Source organism: Ovis canadensis, chromosome 3, assembly GCF_042477335.2.
Source record: "Ovis canadensis isolate MfBH-ARS-UI-01 breed Bighorn chromosome 3, ARS-UI_OviCan_v2, whole genome shotgun sequence".
NCBI classification, from domain to species: domain Eukaryota; kingdom Metazoa; phylum Chordata; class Mammalia; order Artiodactyla; family Bovidae; genus Ovis; species Ovis canadensis.
The window spans coordinates 146,331,793-146,355,003 of NC_091247.1; the positions used below are offsets into that span (position 1 = coordinate 146,331,793).

Sequence of the window (23,211 nt, forward strand, 5' to 3'; positions counted from 1 at the left end):
CAAATTTCACTATCTTATGCTATTTGCAAAAATATATGCTAGTTTTTAGGCAGACTAAATCAAATAAAAAGAGATTACTTAATCATTCTTATTTTAGTATAAAAAATCATTATCCACAAATATAAAAACCAATATTCACAAATATATGTGAATACATCAGCAGAGATGGTATGCTGGCAATAAATATTCTACAACACATTAATTTTATTCAGTGAATACTCAGGTTCCTGTCTTGTAATAATCAAAATATAACAGAAGCTCCCAATTATGAGTTATTGGTGATGTGAAAAATAAAGGAAAAACAACTAAACTTTTGTTGCTCTTGGATCAAATTTCTTCAGAAAAAAATTCTCCTAAAACATTTAACTACCTCTTAAAACCAATGATACTTCTCATGCTGCACACTCCCCTTCCCCACCTCAGAGACTCTATTCCTAATTAATTACAAGGTAATTCAAACTTCAGTTTGTCTTTGTCATAAAGTGACTTCGGCTATAAGTTAGGATTGGAGGGCTAGTTCACTATAAAGGACTCTTTCTAGAACTCACTATATATATATACACACAAGACAGGCCAACCTACAGCTGTTTCCTATTAACTGAATCAAATGATAATTATGATAAAATAATTTAAAATGCTTCTCTTCTCCTCCTCCCTAGAAATGGCAGAAATAAGAATTTATAAGACCAAGTCTATAACTAACACACACACATTTTACAGTGGATGCAGTACTTATTTTTTCCAACTTTCAAAACTTTGAGTATCGAGTTTTCAAATTGACCAGAAACAAAAACCTGTTTGGTTTCAATATAGAAGACAAATATTTTCAAATATCATTGGAAGATCTATCAAGTATAAAGCATCAGGTTTAACTACACAGAATATGAAGAAATAGCAAAAAATTAGAGATGTTACCATAAACCTGATTTAAGAAAAGTAGAGAAAAGTGTCATAGGAACACAGATATGAAAGCACCAAAAATATGGAACATAAAGTGACAGGAACATGGAATGGGAGAAATGTGTTAGAGAATGGGAGAAAGGGGAAAGAAATTTTTTAAAGTAATACATCACCAAAAAGTGATCTTATATTTCAATCTGTTAATCTTCTAAAGAATTTACGTTGAAATTCATAAGCAATGTAGAGGCAATTAGCCATGAAAAAAAAAAATGAAATCTAACCAATTCTACATTTATTTTTTTCAGGAAGTGGCTGAGATGTGACCAGTCAGTCTTCTCAAGAAAATATTATTTTAAAATTGATATTTCAATGTAGACATACTGGTTATTCTATCATTTGATTAGTTACCTCTTACTACTCACAAAAAGAAAAAATTAACTAGCAATGAACAAGAAATTTTGCTTTTGGTCATAAAGAAGGGACATTTAATAGCAAAATCTGGTTCTAAGAAGTCAGTCCAATTGTTTTAATAAAATATTAAGAAAAACAAATTCTACAATACGACAAACCTTATTTTCTACAAAATCAATGACAATTTTTTAACACAAATTTTACTTGAAATGGTGTAATTTAATGAAATTTTAATCAAAGACTATTTTAATTCTGAAGATTCTGATACTTTACTTTCAAACTATTCCAAAATACAGGTGAAGCAATTTTATACTGTTCTTTCTTGTATAAATGATATCCTACTCTAACTAGAAAGAAATACAGAGTAAAACATTCTGGATGACTGCTGAAATAATTTCCTTTTCTCATTTGCTTTATTCTTCCCAAGGATAAAGCCTTAATAGAAATAAACCACTTACCACTGACAAGCAAACTTCTCACTATCTATTTCCACTATTCCTGGAGGTGGAGCAACATGCTGTGCTACAACTGCTCTGGAAGCTAAAGAAAAAAATACATTAGCTACATCATTTTTTAAAACTACAGGCCATATTTAGTTCATGGATATGGAACCAATTAATATTCACAATGAATACCTTTTAAAAAGGTCTATAAACATATTGAAAATATAGAAATTTGAGAAAGAAACTTATAATGGAACACATATTGATTATACCAGGCACTGTCTTAGATCCTTCATATGAACTATTTTTTGTTAATCTCACAATCATTCAAATAATAAGGATTATTTCACTAATATAAACTCTGTTTTTCCCATTTTCAGTCACTGAGTTTTAACTTGATACTATTAATATCTTTTTAATTCTTCTGTGAGGTAGGTATACATAAAGAAACTAACACTCAACTTGATTAAAATAATTAGCCCGAGGACACACATCACAATGTATCAGTAAACAAGCATCTTTCTCAGATTAGTTACAGAAGCAGATTGCATCAAAAATAATTTCACTTTTGAATTTAAAATACTAACCCTGTAAGTGGCATATATAAAATTTCCAGATATAATGAACAAATAGCCAACTTCTATGTTGGAACTAATAAAAATAAGAAAAACATGGGATAATAGAAACGTGATCATATTACAGTAAGTTTATAATGAAATATGAATCTTACATACTTATAGATTAAAAATTATATTGTTTCACCATTGAATCAGCATTATTAATAATATATGCTTTTTAAACCTACAAAATGTATCTTCTTTTTTTTTCAGGTGACATGTTGGCAAAACTTCTCAGAACCCTCAAACAAAACATAAATTTCTAAATTACTGGAACTAGAAGAGCCCCACAGTCAGTCCAATCTGTGAATGATCTGAAGCAATCCTGACCTTTGTCTGGTGAGACCCCAGACTGGGATACACTGGGATACAGCTAACAGCAGCCAGCCACGTTTAAATACTTACTCTCTATTAAACCATTTACATTTACATGATTTGTTTTAATCTCATATATAGTTCTAAATTTAATTGTCCCCATTTTGCAAATGAAAAAAATGAAAGCTCAGAGATTAACAAAGAACACATGATGGAGACAGCAGAGCTGAGTATAGCTGGAAAGCTTTCTTTTAGGAGTGCTGACTTTGAATTCAGGTCTGTCACATTTCAGAGGACATACTGTGATATTCTGCTTCTTAACAGAACATCATAATTAGAGTCAAAGGTATTTTTCTTGTGCAACCTCAGCCTATCTTTTTTCTTCTCCTAACTTGATGACAGTTACAGAAAATACCTTTCTAAGGCCTAAGTACATGTAGAAACTTCCCTTTTCTTGATCAATTATATTGTAAGAATATACCCTGCTCTGACTGAAATCTGAATCAACTAATAAACAATTGCAGGAAACATTACAAACTATGTTGAAATTATGAGAAACTTTATAAACAATGCATAAGGAAAAATAATATAGCCACAATTAAATTAAAACTATAAACTAGAAATATATAATTAGTATGAAAGTGGCTACAAACTGAGAATCCTTGTCTTCAGGATAGCTGAAGACATTCCAAAGAATACAAAGGGCACTTATACTTTAGATGGAATCAATTTCCAGATTTTCAAAGTTTTGTATATATTCCCTCCTAAAACTGCTGTGCATGAAAGCAAGACCTCCTCTTTGATGACTGCTCTTTAACCATTTGGGAACAAAGTCTTTACTCTATTAAACATTTTAAGATATGGTTAAATGCAAGACTCTGGAGCCAGATAGGCTGGCTCTAGAGTTCCATCACTCATCAGCTGTGTAACCATGGGCAAGCTACTTAACCCCTCTGGCTATAAAATGGGGCAAAGTAACAGCACACTGACCTCATTGATGGTTATGAGGATTACAGAAGTTAATATGTAAGTCACTTAAAACAATGCCTGGCACATAAAGAGCGCTACATAAATGTTATGATGATGATTGTATAAATACCTCTGGAATACCAACAGGAGGAGTAGAAACATTAGTATCCACAAAACGTGTTTAAACCAAGGTATTAGGGTAAGGATTCAGGTCTATTCCAGTGTTTCACATGTTCTAGTTGAGGGCAATGTACAGCCTTAAATATTGGGTATTCTGGTCCTTCGGCATATTCTCAATTTGGATATATTATTAATATAAAATGATGACAATTTCTGCTTAATGTCCTTTCCACTTCCATCTCTCAACTACTACCAAAGAGTGTATTACTTTTTAAGTTAGAATCTTGAGTAAGTAAAGCACACAGAATATTTTAAAGAAATACTGAAGGTAGCGGCATCTTATTTCATTCACATGACAAATTCATGGCAAGTTTAACTATCTTAGAATTCTGAAATAAGGAAGATTTCATGGGAACATAAATCAACATATTTTCTTGGAAAAATAAAGTTGGGTTTTTTTTCTAAATAACAGAAATTGAGACAAGATACCCTTGATTAATAAAGACTAACTTTATCAGTTAGGTTATGTGGCAGACATTTTCCATAATTGAATGAGGTAAATCTCCAGTGCCAAGACTGACAACAATGTATTCGTGCACATGACAAAAAGCATTTTATCAAAAAACACTGCGGTCATGAAATGAAGACTACTATAAATTTTCTTAACCCAATGGTTCTCAAAGTAATCGTGCCCTGACCTGAAGCATCAGTATCTCATGGGAACTTGTTAGATATGAAAATTCTCCAATTCCCCTGAATCAGAAACTCAGGGTATAGAGCCAAGAAATCAGCATGAAAGCCCACTGGGTGACTCTGATGCACCCTCAAGTTGCAGAACCACTGTGCTAACACTACCTGAATATATTAGGTTAAACAAGGTGCAGCTAACTGAAAGAGTAGCAACTTTAATTTACACTCATATCGTATTAATATTTTTTGATATGTTTTCAATAAACTTAAAAATAAATATCTACACTAACCAGGCAATAAATAATTTTATAAATCAAGTATTACAAATTCTTTGATTTCAACAAAACAAAGCAGAACGCAACTTTTCAGAAGATCATTAAATATAATTTTAATAATTTTTAAATAATTCTGAAAAATAATACTTTTAAGTTCTACTCTCAACTATTTATTGATATAAACTATTTAATGATGTGAACTTAAATATATAAAAAGGAAAAACATAAAATTAATGCTGAAACTAATTGCAATTCTAGCAAGAAAAAAAATACTCTGAAACACACTAGAGTAATACTTTCCAGAAAACTAGCAGAAAAAGTCGTGTCCATCTCATTACAAGATGCACTTCCAATAACTGCTTCTTTCACTTAATTATTTATAAAAATTTGTAATATATTTACTATTGTTTTATGGACTGTTTATTATTAAACCTTGTAACAATAAAATAAATTTTTAACACAGAGCTTTATAATGTAACAAAATTGAAAAACCTTAAAATTAAAATGTCTATATAGGTACTGATGGATCTGAGTTCAACGAGAAAGATGGATAGTATAAAATTTCTAATATTAAGAATACGTGTTATTTTTTAAATGGATAATGTTATGTATCAAGATTCCACAGGATATAAAAAGTAAGTATCAGTTTAATACATCACAAAAACATAGTATTTGCAGATAGATGAGAGGAAGGGAGCTAAAAGTTTAAAGACAACCATTCCACTAGAAAACCATATTAAACAAATGATGGAGAGGAAAGCCAAACTATAAGTGGTAACTAATCAAACAATTCAGAGTTGTCATTCATGATGAGCAAGTAAAAAAGCACTCACCAGCATAAAAATGAACTCTTTTAGGTTCCTAGAGGCCTATTCAAACTTATATCAAATGGCACTATATACACAAGAAACTCTCAATATTTAATTTTATTCCATTTGCCAATGAGGATCAACTCTTAGGCTTGGGGGTGGGTTCACTTGTTAAGGTCACAGGTCAGCAATAAGGCAAAAGGAGTTTTCATGAAAATTACCTCTGAATATTCTTCAAATGACCTATTATTATCAGCATATCACTGATAATTTATTGGTTTCACTCTGTTGAACAGTTTCCCAATGGCCCTCATAAACTTAATATTTTATTTTATTTTATTTATTTTTTTTTTACTTATTTTTAGTTTTTTATTTTTTAAATTTTAAAATCTTTAATTCTTACATGCATTCCCAAACATGAACCCCCCTCCCTAAACTTAATATTTTAAATTAATTTAAAAGTTTCTCCTTTAAGGATAAAAAATATATGCCCACTACCCACTTAACTAGCATATGAACGGTTTCATTTCCTTTTCAAGGCTGAGAAACTATTAACATTCTTATCATCGATTCTCCAATACATATGGGCACTTTAACATCTATTGCCTATGGGTGAAAGCTCACTAAAATTAGCAGTCAGAATTACCTATTTATTTCATGCCTTCTATTAAGTTAAACGGACATATGATATAACTCCATTATATGGCAGAGGGGCATAATGGAAATAAATAGGTGATACATATTACATACTTTGCATAGAGTATATAATTTTGATAATATGGGTTACAGTAGAAGAGAGGAAGAGAGACAGGGACCATGATTAAATGAGAGATGAGAAGAACAAGATAGCTGAAGAGAGATGAGGAGGGTCCAAACTGAGTTATCAGTATGGGCAATCAAAAAATTATTTAGGATGACTCAACAGATTTGGTGATTAAATGAATGTAGTAGTTAAAGATTAAGGATAATGAGGTTCTTGTTTTGATAGTGGGAAAGGTTGAGAATGATCTGAACGTATTTCTAGGCTGAAGAAGCAATTAAAAAAAGTTTAAGATACAGAAAAGGAGTTGGCAAAGACTGGTATTCAGAGTACAAATAGTTAACATCTCTTTCTGAGACAAAGGAAAGAAGGAGAATGAATTTAAATGATAGTAAGTTTATAAGGGAAGGGGTAAGAAGTAGACATTCATGTCACACGAGCTCCCAGAATAACTATAAAGTGTTAAGATCAACTGAGAAAATGAGCATTCTCCATTAAAAAAAAAAAAAAGGGGAAAGAGAATTATCTTGGGAATGGTGAGAGAGAAAGTGAAAAAAGTGAAAGTGAAGTTGCTCAGTCCCACCCGACTCTTTGCGACTCCATGGACTGTAGCCAACCAGGCTTCTCTGTCAATGGGATATTCCAGGCAAGAGTACCAGAGTGGGTTGCCATGGTGAGAAAGAAGATGAGGTGAAAGATGGTTTGTTTTTGTTAGGACAAATGAAAGTGGAGCGCAAAAAGGCTGAGTGCTAAAATATAAAATAATAACTCATAATGAGCCAGGAGAAAGCAGTCTAAGAACTAAAGGACAGGTCTGAATTCTAGTTAAAAATATTTGAATTAAATACGATTGACTCAAGGGAATGCTAGGAAGGGTGCATGCATTAGCATTTGCATACATGCACACAGGCTTCCCAGGTGGCTCAGTGGCAAAGAACTTGCCTGCCAATTTAGAAGACAGGGGCTTGATACCTGGCTCAGGAAGATCCTCTGGAGAAGAAAATGGCAACCCACTCTAGTATTCTTGCCTGTGAAATCCCATGGACACAGAAGCCTGGCGGGCTATAGTCCATGGGGTTGCAAAGAGTTGGACACAACTTAGCAACTGAACAAGACACACACATGTCTGATCATAACCTCTGATTCTGAAGGATTTGTTACAAGATTTAAAAATAATAAAAGCATTATGGTTTTGTATTCTGATAACCACCTGAGAGAACTATAAGGTAATATATGATTAACTTATTCCTGGTCTATCAATTTCTAATGACAAAAATCACAAACCCAGTAGGGCACTTAATGCTCTCACAGCTGTGAATAATATTTAATCCCGCACACTACTCTAAATCCTTTACAACTTCATTTATTTATTATACTATACCTCTTCTGTGCTCACCTTGATCCTGCTGCTCCTGGAATGTATAATATGTAAGAAATTAATGTACATACTCAATTCTCATTTGGCCAACTCTATCGTCAAACATCAGTTCCCTGTACTTCATATTAGATTTATGTGCTGTGTGCTAAGTCACTTCAGCTGTGTCTGACTTTTTGCTACCCTATGGATCGTAGCCTGCCAGGTTCCTCTGTCCGTGGGATTCTCCAGACAAGAATGCTAGAGTAGGTTGCCATGCCCTCCTCCAAGGGATCTTCCCAACCCAGGGATCAAACCCGCATCTCTTTCATCTCCTGCATTGGCAGGCAGCTTCTTTACTACTAGTGCCACATAGGAAGCCAATTTAAATTTATCCTTAGTATTAAATCTTACATACCAATAATCACACTGCAAAAGATTATACAAAGACACCAACCTGGGGCAGATGCTACATGGGTCTGCGTTTGGACTTGTTCTATAGCTTGTGGTCTAATTTCAGATAAAACTTGATGACTGGAACTTGGATGTTCGACAAGTTTTACTGCAGCCAGTGCATCTGGGCCAAACATCTGAATATCCATAGAAACCAGACACACTAACATGTCTAAAACAAATTAAAAATCAACAGTTGTTAGTCAATAATTTTGTAAAACAATGACATCACTGAAAAATATATGCTACATAAAACGCTTGCTTCTCAAATGCCAGTTTATGAATCACTATACATCAGAATTATCCATGGATCTTTAATTCTAGATTTTTAGGCTCAATCTCTGAAAACCGATTTGGAAACTCTGGGGTAGATGTTAGATTATCTTCATTTTTAAAAGCATTCCCAAGTGACTTTGATGTGTAGCCAGATTTAGGAACCACTGATATGGAAAGTAGATCTTTATTTCTCAATACTTTTCAAGCCAAATCTTTAACTCTGATTTTAGTATTTATACCAAGGAAATAAATAATTTGAATCACTGATGAAAACACTAATGTGACATGTTTTAGTAAGTGTGTTTAAAACTGACAACTCACTAAGAAGGTGAGTTCATTAACAGTACCACTACCAGCACTGACTACTTGAAACACACAGGCCTACTTCCTGGAGAGTAAGACACAGACATCTTGTTGATTTCAAACTCAATATATAGTAACAGAAATAAAGAGGAGAAATAAACACTACTGATAGCCACGTGCACCCTGGTCGCTCTATGATAGAAGTTTTTTTTATTATCTAAAACAGGCAGAAAGAATAACACAAGTATGTCTGGAAGGGTAATGATTCCTCAAAATAAAAAGTAAACCCCAAACATCAACTGTGATTTTTTTTTTACAGCCCAGTAAGTATTTTTCCTCAATAAAGAAAATTAATTTTTCTTTTTTGGTTTAGTCTTACCTATGCTCTTTTCTACTTTTGCAATTTTTGTGCAAGCTACATCTCCCATTTCTGTGAGCATATATAGCACCTCAAGTGTTGAGATTACGAGCAGCACATCAGGTAAAGTGAGATGACAAATGATCTCTCTGTATGAGTCCTGATCAACATATTCACAAATCAAAACACCATTATCTTCTGCTTTGCAAAGATTTCCCAAAATTTCCATGCCTGAAAAGCATACATACACAAACATGTATTTGTCTTTTAAAACATGATACAAAGCTTATGTACTTTAGACAGTGAGAAACTTAAGTGAGCACTTACCCCTCATCTTTAAAAATCTATCCCTTGACATTAGGCATTTTGTAACAGTATGAAACATCAGGTGAGTAGTTTTGAAATCAACAGGATCCAATAAAAGCTGAAAAAAAAGAAAGGACACTACTGTTGAAAGAGGCTTCATCCAATTTATATCCAAATACATATTTCAAATTGAATAAAAATGAAGAGAACATTGTATAATTTTAAAAATGTAATGACTGTGAAAATAGCCATCAATAAATCTGGAGCATCATTTCAAATATTTTTCTCCACACAACTATGTAATACCACTTTAGGCAAAAACTATATGTAAGCATTTAATATTCTATAATTATGGCAAATATAATAATCCCACATCCTAAAGTTTTAAAGTAAATATTCTGCCAACTATAAAAACTGTTTTAAGGTTCTGTCACATGCTTACCTCAGCTGCAATATTTCCTAATGTGTCAAGGCCTAATTGCCTTAGAGATATAAAATGACTATGTGCAGAAAGTAATAGGAAACGGAGACAGGTACGATTAGCTGCCAAGAGCTTAACATTGCCCTCCTCAAAGGAAAGATTTCGCAAAATCACTGCAATCTGAAGTACCCGTTGTCCTTCAATATCATTAATGCCCAGCTTTCGAGGTGGATGAAATAGAGATTCCCAAATCCATTCTCCTGATGTACCTTCTACAACAGAAGAAAACATAATTTACTTATATTGATATTGTACTATTATTGATATTTCAAATTTATTTAAAAATACTTCCTCATTGACTTACCATGAGACTTGTTTCTGTCAGATATGAGGTCACGTACTTCATTATCATCAACAATGTCTTTCCAAAACTGTAATGAGAAATTATTACACTTAATTCTGACAATATGAAATAACTATTCTATTACTTTAAAAATAGACACAATAGTTCTACTATTTTCAGTTCATGTAGATATCATTATATTATATATACTTAGCTCTTCAACACAAATACTTGAATTTCTATAGTTCAAAGATATCATTTTGGCCGGGGGCCCATAGATCCTAAAAAGTCTGTGAAAGAAATTAGCCCATCTCTAAAAAGAATGGCATCTTTAAGTTCATTAACCTGTAACTAAATTTTGGCATTTCCTCAACATTTTCTTCAACTCTGAATGTTAGAAAACAAACCACAGTGGTAACAGAAATTCTTCTGACACTGTCATCAATATGAATTACAGATATTTTCAGATCACTTCATAGCTATGGAAAATATCTAGAAATGGTATTTATGCTCATTAGTACTCAAAAATTATGATAGTTATTAATCCCATTAATAAACTGCACACAGAAACAGATTTCTATTTATAGATTCCTAAGACATAACTGGCTAGCTACTGAGTAAATCTGTATCTAGAAGAAAACAAAAAAGCAAGTAGTGGAGCATTTGTGTTTACAGATTTGTAACCCAGATACTTAGGTTGTGTTTCAGTACTCCGTATCTACAAATTATTTTTTGATCCTTACGAGAGAGGGAATAAGTCAAAATCCATTGCTTAATCTTTTTCAGGCTAAGAAACAAACATCTTTATATTGATAAATTCATACAAAATAAGTTTTAGTTTTAACTTTTCTATGCCATTTAGCTCTATTATCTTATTACTTTGGTACTAATAAAGAAGCACATGGGCTATTGGTTCACTATTTATTTCTAAACATTCTGATGTGTATTTCAAAATGACTATTTCAGTTCGAGGAATTCATAACCTGAGAAAAAGTCCACAAACAAAAGGACTCAATGCAAAAAAAGGACTCAATGCAAAAAAACTCAAGACAAAAAAATGTTTGGTAACAATAAAAAAAAAGAACTAGGCACATAAAGGAAGAAGACAGTGTTCAATAACCAAGAAAAAAGGGCCACAGGAAATTCAAATAATAGAGACATCAGAGAGGAATTTTAAATGATCATGGAAAAAAAACAAACAAACAAAAGATAAGACTAAAGTTTGGCATATAAGCAGAAACTTTAAGAAACAGATTGACAGAAATTCTAGAACTGAAAACAAAAACTGAATGGACATATTTAATGAATGATTACATTCAACTCAGGTAAGAATTAGTGACTGGAAGAGATGGTAGGAAAAATACCAAGTTAGAAGCATGAAAAGACAAAAGGCTGAACAGAATAAAATCATTCAAGACATATACAGTGAAAAGTTCTAATACAGAATTAATTGAAGTTCCTGTGGAAAATAGGAAGAATGGGAAAAACAGTATTTGAAAAGATAGGGCCAAGGGATTTTCTAAATCAATTGAAAGATGTCAAGCCATAGACTTAGGAAACACTCAAAACTCTAAGAAAAGATAAATAAAATGTGGAGAAGCATCATAACCAAATTCATGAAAAGCAATGATGAAGAAAAATCTTAAATGCAAATGAGGAAAAAGGGACAGATAACCTTGAAAAAGACAACTAAAGACAACTGAAATTACAGGAAACTTTCTAAAAGAAATCATGGAAGCCAGAAGACAGTGGGATATTTTCAAAGTCATGGAAGTAAACATTTGGCAAAGCATTATAGAAACTTTACACAGTGAAACTGCTCTTCAACATAAAAGCTGAAATAAAGACATTTTCTGACAAATGAAAACAGAAAAACGCCATCTGTAAACCCGCACTGGAGAAAAAAAATGTATGAAAAGGCAGACGTGATTTGAATCAAAATAAATGCTGATAAATAAAATACTTTTAAAAGTCTTATGGGTAAAAATATACATAATATTAAAATCTATGAAAAATGCTTGGAAGAAAATTTTGTTCGGGTCATAATGGTACTGCAGTAGTCATCCCATCATAAACCAATATGTGTAAAACAAGTGTTTAAAAGAAACTGGACAAGAAAGCAACGCAAAACTGAAATCACTGAAATATGGTAGGCAAATGAGGTGAGCCCAATGACCGCCCCATACATTTACAAAGACACTCTTTCTACACAATGGAACAGAGATGATAAACCCAAAAGATCATAGCAATTACTAAACTGAGAAGATAAATTCTCTCTCCCTCTGCTCCCTCATATACATACATATATGTGTGTATACACACACACCCACACACACACATATGAGTTTGAGCAAATTCTGGGAGACAGTGAAAGACAGGGAAGCCAGTTATGCTGGAGTTCATGGGGTCACAAAGTCGGACATGACTTAACAATTGAACAAGTCCTGTATTTGTCGTAACAAATACCTACATATTAATTAAAAGTATACCAGAACAATTTTCAACATTTGTGAAAGACACCAAATACTAGACACTAAACAATGTAATATTCCAATATCTATATCTAATTGAAAAATTACTATATGTACAAAGAAGTATGGGCTTCCCAGGTGTTGAGTGGTAAAGAATCTGCATGCTAGTGTAGGAAACGTAAGAGATGCAGGTTTGCTCCCTTTGTTGAGAAGATCAGCTAGAGTGGAAAATGGAAACCCTGTATTCTTGCCTAGAAAATTCCAGAGGAGTCTGCCAGAGGAGCCTGGCAGGCTACAGTCAGTGGGGTTACAAAGAGTCAGACATGACTGAACAACTGAGCACACATACAAAGGAAGTAGGAAACATGACACATAACTAAGGCAAACAGGTTTCAACAAAAAAAGACCCAGAAATAATAAAAATAATAAAGAAAGTGAAGTCCCTCAAAGGTGTGTCCGACTCTTGGCGAGCCCATGGTCTGTAGCCCACCAGGCTCCTCTGTCCATGGGATTCTCTAGGCAAGGATACTGGAGTGGGTTGCCATTTCCTTCTCCAGGGGATCTTCCGGACTCAGGGGTCAAACCCAGGTCTCCCGCATTGCAGGCAGACGTTTTAATCTCTGAGCCACCAGGGAAGCCCCCCAAAATAATAAAACTAGAAGATAAAAACTTTTGAACAACTATTATTAAATATGTTCACCAATTTAAAGGAAAATATGAACATAATTAAGGGAAATATGGGACAATATAAAAAAGTCAAATGGAATTTTGCTGAAAAAGAATATCTGAAATAAAAAAATATGATTAGATGGGCTTAATTAGAAAACAGAAAATAAAAACATAATAGAAACTATCCACAATGAAGTATACAGAACAGAGCCACAGTGGCTTGTAGAACAGTTCCTAAAAGGGAGGAGGAGAAATAAAAAAAAATTGAACAAATAATTGCAAAAACATTCCAAATTTCATGAAAAAAAGAAGTTAAATAAACCCAAGCAAAAACAATAATCCTAAATGTACATGCCACTAATAATTAGAGTTCAAAATACATGAAGCAAAAACTGACAGAACCAATAGGAGATACAAACACTGACAGGGCATACAAATAGTTGATGATTTCAACACTCAACTCTCAAGAAATCATAGAACAATTATATAGAAAAACAGCAATGATACAGAAATATTGAACACTGTCAACACTCTTTATTTGTTATCAACAAATATTACATCCAAAAAACATTCCATTCAAGTATGCATAAAACATTCACCAGAAAGACTATAGGCTGAACTATAAAACAAGTCTTGATTAAAAAAGAATGAAATTATATGGGATGTTCTCTGACAAAGTGGAATGCAGTTAAAAAGCAGTAATAATAATGACAGTAAATGATAATAATAAAAGGTAGTCTGAAAACAGAAATAAAACATTTCTATATAACTCATGAGTCAAAGACGAAATCACAAGGGAAATAAATACTATAAACTAAATGATAATGACAACATAAAATTGTGGGAAAATATTTAAAGTTGTTTATAGAGGGAATTGATAGCTTTGTATACTGATACAAGACAAGATAAATAATCTAAAATCAATGGTCTAAGATTCTATTTAAGAAACCTGAAAAAGCAACAATGCACAACAAAACTTGTATATAAATAAAAAATGAGGTAAGTACTAATTTATTAAATTGTTGTTACTATTAGTCACTAAAATTAGTAAGGGTTAAAATATCGCTCATATGATCAACAAGAAAACAGAATAAGTGTATATAAAATCTAAATGGGCACAATAGTTAAAAATAAACAATACTCAGTCCAATCAATTCAAAAAAAGTAAGAAAGGAGGACAGAAAAGAAAACCAAATAAGACATTAGAAACCTATTCAGAACATGGTAAATTTAAACATAATTATGTATCAAAATTATACTTAAAGTAGATGCAATAAGTACACTAATTTAAAATCAAATTTTTCCCAACTAAGAGGTAAAAGGTCCAGTGGAAGTGTCAGTTACTCAGTTGTACCCGACTCTTTGTGACCCACATGGACTGTAGCCTGCCAGGCTCCTCTGTCCATGGAATTCTCCAGGCAAGAATACTGGAGTGGGTAGTCATTCCCTTCACCGGGGAATCTTCCCGACCCAGGGATCAAACCCAGGTCTCCCATACTGAAGGCAGATATTTACTGTCTTAGCCACCAGGGAAGCCAAAAAAAGAAAAAACCCAAATATATGTTATTTACCAAGAAACTGATCTAAAATATAAAGATAAAAGAGGTCGAATATAAAATAAGAACATATAAATATCAACCAAAAGGAAGCTGATACACACATACTCACACACACAAATATATATAGTTATATTAATATTTGATGCTAAAGCTGAACCTCCAATATTTTGGCCACCTGATATGAACAGCCAATTCACTGGAAAAGATTCTGATGCTGGGAAAGATTGAGAGCAAGAGGATAAAGGGGTGACAGAGGAGAAGATGGTTGGGTGGCATCACTGACTCAATGGACATGAGTCTGAGCAAACTCAAGGAGATAGTGAAAGACAGGGAACCCTGGCGTGCTGCACTTCATGGAGTCGCAGACAGTCAGACATGACTTGAGGACTGAACAACAACATCAGACCAAAAAAGAAAGGGAAAAAAAGGAAAAAGGAGACTTAACTGTAAAAATGTGTCCAATTAACCATTAATTTATATGTCCAATTAACCAGAAGGACGTAACAGCTAGTGTGCACTAAATAACGTGTTCTCAAAATGTGAAAATACTATCTTTATAGAACTATAAGGATAAAGAAATACATCCTCAGCCAAAACGGGTGCTTTTAACACATTTCTCTTCATAAATGAAGAAATAAACAGGTGAAACAGTCAGTATTGGTGTGGAAATACAAGTATCATGATTGCGTTGCCATAATCAAAAAGAGGTTGTTCAGTCGCTAGGTCATGTTTGACTCTTTGCGACACCATGGACTGCAGCACGTGAGGCCTCACTGTTCTTCACCATCTCCTGAAGTTTGCTCAAACTCATGTCCATTAAGTCAGTGATGCTAACTAATCATCTCACCCTCTTCCACCCCTTCTCCTCTTGCCGTCAATTTTCCCAATATCAGGGTCTTTTCCAATGAATGGCCTCTGCACATCAAGTGGCCACAGAACTGGAGCTTCAGTTTCAACATCAGCCGTTCCAATGAATATTCAGGGTTGATTTCCTTTAGGATTGACTGGCTTCATCTCCTTGCTGTCCACAGGACTCTCAAGAGTCTTCCTCAGCACCACAATTTGAAAGCATCAATTTTGTGGCACTCAGCCTTCATTATGGTCCAATTCTCACATCTGTACATGACTACTGGAAAAATCATGGCCTTGACTGTATGACCCTTCTCAGTAAGCAAAGTAATGTCTTTGGTTTTTAATATACTGTGTAGGTTTGTCATAGCTTTTCTTCCAAGAAGTAAGCATCTTTTAATTTCACAGCTGCAGTCACCATCTGCAGTGATTTTGGAACCCAAGAAAATAAAATCTGACACTGCCTCCAGTTTCTTCCCCTTCTATTTGCCATGAAGTGATAGGATTGGATGCTATGATCTTCATTTTTTGAATGCTGAATTTTAAGCCAGCTTTTTCATTCTCCTCTTTCATCTTCATCAAGAGGCTCTTTAATTTCTCTTTACTTTCTGCCATTAGAGTGGTATCATCTATATATTTGATGTTGTTGTTATTTCTCCCAGCAATCTTGATTCCAGCTTGTGATTCATTCAACCTGGAATTTCACATGACGTACTCTGCATATAAGTTAAGTAAGCAGGATGATGATATACAGCCTTGTAATATTCCATTCCCAAGGTTCATACATCCATGAACCTTGCCCTACTAGTTCAACAGTTTTGATTTGAAACAGTCAACTGTTCTACATCCGGTTCTAACTGTTGCTTCCTGACCTGCATATAGGTTTTTCAGCAGACAGGTAAGGTGGTCTGGTACTACTATCTCTTTAAGAATTTTCCACAATCAAACTGGGTGCTTTTAACATATTTATCTTCATAAACGAAGAAATAAACAGATGAAACAGATAGTATTGCCCTGGAAATATAAATATCCGATGCTGTTGCCATAATTCAAAAAGATACGTGTACCCCAATGTTCACTGGAGCAGCATTTACAATAGCAAAGGCATGGAAGCAACATAAATGTCCGTTGACAGAGGAATGCATAAATATATGGTGTGTATATATATATATATATATATATATATATATACATACACACACACACACACAATGGGATATTTACTGAGCCATGAAGAATGAAATGTCATTTGCAGCAACATAGTTGGACCTAGAGATTATCATACTAAGTGAAGTAAGTCAGACAAAGACATATCATATGATATTGCTTATATGTGGTATCTTTAAAAAAATGGTGCAAGCGAACATATTTACAAAACAGAAAGAGAGTCACAAATGCAGAAAACAAACTTATGACTACCAAAGTTGCAAGCAGGGTGGAGGGGATAAATTAGGAGACTGGGATTAACATATACACACACTATTATTTTTATGTATTTTGATGAAATATATAATTAATAAGGACCTACTGAAAAGCAAAGAGAATTCTACTCAATCTTCTGTAATAATCTATGAGAAAAGAATGTAAAAAAGAATGGATACATGTATACATAAAAATGATTCACTCAACTATTCACCTGAAACTAACACAACACTGTAAATCAACTACACTCCAATAAAAAAAAATTTTTTTTTTAATGATTAACTGTATTGGCTTAAGAGACTTAGGTAGACACTTACACCTACTTCAGAATACAGGTCATACCTTGAAGATATTGCAGGTTCAGTTTCAGACCACCACAATAAACTAAATATCAAAATAAAGTGAGTCAACCCAAACAAACATTTTGGTTTCCCAGTGCCTGTATTTATGTTTATACTCTACTATAGTCTATTAAGTGTGCAATAGCATTATGCTCAAAAAAAGTGCCAGTCAGTTCAGTCGCTCAGTTGTGTCCGACTCTTTGCAACCTCATGGACTGCAGCTTGCCAGGCCTCCCTGTCCATCACCAACTCCCAGAGTCTACCCAAACTCAGGTCCATCGAGTCGGGGATGCCATCCAACCATCTCATCCTCTCGGCCCCTTCTCCTCCCGCCTTCGATCTTTCCCAGCATCAGGGTCTTTTCCAGTGAGTCAGCTCTTCGCATCAGGTGGCCAAAGAATTGGGAGTTTCAGCTTCAGCATCAGTCCTTCCAAAGAACATTCAGGACTGATTTCCTTTAGGATGGACTGGTTGGATCTCCTTTGATTAGGAAATAATGCTAAAACACAAAAGGCTAACCATCATCTGAACCTTCAGTAAGTCATAGTAGCAAAATCAAAGATCATACATTACCAAAACTACTAGAATAGTGGATTGGCCAAAAAGTCTCTTCAGTTTTTAAGTAAAAATAAAAGACATACTTTTCATTTTTACCACGAACTTTATTGAACAACGTATTTACCATTTTGTTCTACTAAATTCTGTCACTTTTCAGGTAATTGCATCGTCTGAAAACGTTCTCTTTTTTGAGCAAAGAACTGTTCCAGGTGCCATTTATAGTCTTCGAGGAAACTTTTCCCATTGGAGAAATTTTTTCCATTAAGGGAATCTGTAAAGACGGAAATAACTGGAAATCCAAAGGTGCAATGTCTGATGAATATGGCAGATGAATTAATATCCTAGCCCAGCTATCACAGTTTTTGCCTTGTCATCAAAGAAACACATGTTCTTGCATTATCCAGATGGAAGATTATGTGTTTTCTGTTGGTTAATCTGGACACTTTTTGTTAAGTGCTGCTTTCTGTTGGTCTAATTGAGTAGTACTTGTTGGAATTAATAGTTTGGTTTTCCAGAAGGAACCGGTAATAGAGGTCTCCCTTCCAATCTCAGCATATAGACAACATCACCTTCTCTGGATGAAGACCAGTCTTCCATGTGGTTGGCGGTGGTTCATTTTGCTTTGCCCCACATTCTCTTCTGTTCCACATTATTTTGCCGTATTCACTTTTCATCACCTGTCACAATGTGCTTTAAAAATGGAATGTTTTCATTATGTTTAAGCAGAGAATCACATCCAGAAATATGGTCAAGAAGATTTCATTTGCTTAACTAATGAAAATAACCAAGCTGGTACAAATGACTTTAAAGGCTTGATTTAGATCTTTTGAATATGTTGGCTATTTCCTGCATGGTATAACACTGACTCGGACAAGGCAATGGCAACCCACTCCAGTACTCTTGCCTGGAAAATCCCATGGACGGAGGAGCCTGGTGGGCTGCCATCTATGGGATCGCTAAGAGTCGGACACAACTGAATGACTTCACTTTCACTTTTCACTTTCATGCATTGGAGACAACCCACTCCAGTGTTCTTCCCTGGAGAATCCCAGGGACGGGGGACCCTGGTGGGCTGCCATCTATGGGGTCGCACAGAGTCGGACACAACTGAAGTGACTTAGCAGCAGCAGCCGCATAACACTGACTGTTCTCAATTAATGTCTTGATTTGATCGCTATCAACTTCAAATGGTTCACCCAACTGAGGAGCATCACCCAGTGAGAAATCTGAAGCAGAAAACTTCATGAACCACTTCTAACATGTTCAGTTAGTCATAGCACCTTCTCCATACATTGCACAAATCTTTTTTTGTGTTTCTGTTGCATTTTTACCTTTCTTGACATAATAAAGCATCATATGCCAAAAATGTTGGTTTTCTCTTCCATCTTCAATATTAAAATGGCTATACAAAAATTCACCAGTTTTGTTAAGCTTTTTTTAATCCATGCCAATGTGACAGCTGTCACAGCACAATCTACCAAAATTGTTTCAAATAAAGTTAAAGACAACTAAGCACTACAAAGGCCATTGTACAGAAAAAAAACCAAAATGAACCTTTTAGCAAAGCCAATAAGAAAAAAATAATTAAAAAGCTTGAAATAATGAGAGAATTAACAAAATGGGCACAGACACATGAAATGAACATATGTTGTTGGAAAAAAATGGCATTGATAAACTTATTCAACACAGGGTTGCCACAAACCTTCAAAGTATAAAAATTAATCTGCAAAGTACAATGATCAATGCTAAGCTACAAAGTAATGGGTGAAAACATTTCAAAGATTAAAAACTAAGCAGAACAGTCTCTCTAAACATACTGAAATTCAGTTAGATATTAGTAAAAAAAAAGGAAATTAGGAAGTTTTTCATATGTTTTTGGAAATTGAGAAAATTCCCATCTAAATAATCCATTTTCTTAAAGAGAAAAACATAATGGACATTAGAAGACATTTTAAAATGAGTTATAATAATGATATGAAATTATCAATATTGGAAGTACAAAGTTAAAGTGTGCTGGGATGGAACTTTATGAATTTAAACATATATATTAGAAAAAATAGAAACAAAAATCAGTAACTTCAAGCACCAGCTCAAGAAATTAGAAAAAGTAAAGAGAATTAAACCAAAAGAATACAGTATGTAGAATAAAATACTAGAAATTAATGAAAATATATAACACATGTAATCATCTGTTCATCTTCAACATATTTGTGTCTTCTTGATCTCATGTGATTAGTGATTATACTGACAACTCTATTCCTCATTGTGATTGCATGTGTTACTTTAATATACTTTTTTTGTGCATGTTTATTGACCAGTTTTCTAGAGTTAAAGAAATTATCTGCCTAACTTCAATCAAGAGGTGATGGGGTAATACAGAACTCTGGGTTAGCTTGTTAAGTTGGGAATTAAAAAAGGCAAGTCTATATCATGGTGAGAAATTTGAAGGTTTAATACCCTCAAAGAAAGGGAGACAAAAGGGACTGTCTTGAGGTTTGAGTTGAAAACAATCCATAATGTATTTCACCACTAGCCTGCTTCACAATTCCCATGACTTTGTTTTTACTATCAGAGTAATCAGAAAAATCTCCAATAAAAAAATTAATATAAAGTCATTCTGATCAGTATTTCAAGTGACTGGCAAAAGCAACAGAGAAAGGAAAAAATACTTTCCAGCCAATCTGTACAAAAATCCTACATAAATCAGTCTGCTGAAATTTATAAAGCAACGTTAAAAAAACACAAAGGAATAATTCACCATGAACCAGAGTTAGTAGAATCAGAGTCACAGGAGGCTTAGATATTAGCACTATCAAGTATGTGTTTGTATATATACAGATTTGAGAATTTCTAGAAATTAAAACATAGTCACTATAATTAAACTTAACAAAAAAAATCAAGTGGCATATTACACAGCTGAAGAATGATTAAGTAAACTGAAAAATAATCTTAAGGAAATTACCCAAACTGCTACTTAGTCTGAGTATCCTCAGATTTATTGCTTGTTACAGATTTATCATTCTCAGAAATCAATATATGATAAAATGAAAACTTCATTTGTTTATTACCTATTCTAAAATATTTTTTACTCAGCTTAATCACAGTTCTTATATAAAATAAGTAACTGACCTTTGGCCCTTGGCTACATACAAAGCAACGTTTCAATATTTTAATTTATATGAATTACCTTAACAAAATCTCTATCAGTCTTCTCCTTCCATTCCTCTCCAAATACAGTAGAAAAGGATCCTAAAGCTAAAAGAACAAATAGCATATTCAGTAATATGAAATTACTTCTTTCCCTTAGTTCCTGAATAGATAGGTTTGGAAAAACAGTAAAAATACACCTTAAGATACCTTGTTCATTAAAAATTGCTTCATAATAAATGATAGAAAGTCATTATAATTTTTCTTGAAATACAGTTTTTTAAATTATAGAATTTAAAGAAAGTTTTTGTCATACTCTAAAAACACACAACTGGCTTTCATAATAGTTACACAGACAATAATAATTATTCTGCATTAGTTATGATTTGTAGAAGAAAAAATATTAAAAAGTCAAACTGATGCTATTACTATTAGGTTCCCAAACTTTTATAATCTTAAATATTCATTCATTTCAAAGATAATTATATAATTTACATTTGAAATATTAATGGGCAAGGCATTCTTTAGGAATATATCTTTAGAAAACATTCTAAGCCATATAGCTGACTTATATTTCTTGATAAAGACGTTTCAGAAGGAAATTCAAACCATCTATTTTCAAAAGCTTCTTCTTAATAACACACTACCCCCGCCTCTCACAACAAAGGTTGATGTATACAGATACATGTTATACCTGTTTTTTTCATCTCTATGTTGCTAACTCACTTTGTCAGCGATGGGACTAAACAGTAAAGTCATATAATACAAATTTCTAAACTGTGACACAATAGGCATCACCCTTTAAAAATCAGGTAAGTACTTACATCAACTATCTATAATTATCTATATTCTATAATGAAAGCTACTGGTTTTCAAATGAAGAAGAAAACTACACAGAGGCAAATGTTAACAGAAAAACTAGCTTTATGAATTTGATTCTTCAAAAAAATAAAAGTAAGCCTTCTTAATGGATGTGTTAATAACAAGGATAACATATGGATGTATTTTCTGTTGTAAAAGATTTACTGAATGTTTGTAGTCTTATCACACCTTTAATTACAGATGTAATATTTACTTAATATTGTGTGTGTTAGTCACTCAGTCATGTCCTACTTACTGAGACCCCATGGACTGTAGCCTGACAGGTTCCACTGTCCATGGAATTCTCCAAGCAAGAATACTGGAGTGGGTTGCCATTCCCTTCTCCAGGGGATCTTCCCGACCCAGGGATTGAAACCGGGTCTCCTGCATTACAGGCAGATTGTCTACCATCTGAGCCACCAGGGAAGCCAAGTAATATTTACTTACTATTGAGTTGAAATAAAATTTGTAAAGTATTTAGGTAAGAATAAGACTTTTCATTAAAAAAATATTAAAAAGGGTGAGGAATGGAAACAGTTTAACATTATAATGATATTTGAATCATGAGAACATAATATAAAGGGTAGATATGAAGTTTTTGATAAATAAATTTAACTATAGTGACCTAAAGAAGAGTTTCATCAAATGTATACATACATAGCAGCTAAATCAGAAAAATAAAGTCCATACACTTCTAAAGAAAGACAAGATTTTATTTGTCCTGAAGAAAACCTTACGAAGAAAAATTCCATGGGAAAAGAATACTGAATGCAAATATAAGATGAAAAAATTAAATTTTTGTCACATGGAATTTTTATTATACTTCTTCAAACAAATATCATGTAAAAACACCCCACACATTCAAAAGAAATGGTATTTATATTTTCTCTCAATTAAAATTCTATGCCTAAAAAAATTCAAAACCTCTCAAGAGCCTAATGAAATATATATATAATCATACATACCCTTAATATTTTCATAATGTAAGACCACTGTTTTAATAGTGTATGGTCTTCATAAAGTCCCTATATACTCTGGAACTCTAAATTCTGACTACTGAAATAAAAGAAGCATTCCTCAAATAGCATTTGCTAATATTAATTATTAATGATTGCTATGCTACATAATAATTTAGTCTGAGATTTAAAAAAGTGATAAAGAATGTCACACTTCCATGCATTAAAACTGGTAAACTCAGTTTATCATATATA

At 33.3% G+C, this 23,211-nt stretch overlaps 1 protein-coding gene across 1 annotated transcript in view; it reads right to left on the bottom strand.

Moving 5' to 3' along the window:
- The window catches only part of ARID2 (AT-rich interaction domain 2), a 207,613-nt gene that overhangs the window by 61,648 nt on the left and 122,754 nt on the right, over positions 1–23,211 (bottom strand). Inside the window, exons 6-12 of the mRNA XM_069584502.1 lie at positions 21,180–21,247; positions 10,145–10,211; positions 9,802–10,052; positions 9,381–9,477; positions 9,075–9,284; positions 8,121–8,288; positions 1,770–1,851 (exon numbers count right to left, since the gene is read on the bottom strand). Coding sequence (XP_069440603.1) covers positions 1,770–1,851; positions 8,121–8,288; positions 9,075–9,284; positions 9,381–9,477; positions 9,802–10,052; positions 10,145–10,211; positions 21,180–21,247 — 943 coding nt within the window. The remainder of the gene's footprint in view (positions 1–1,769; positions 1,852–8,120; positions 8,289–9,074; positions 9,285–9,380; positions 9,478–9,801; positions 10,053–10,144; positions 10,212–21,179; positions 21,248–23,211) is intronic.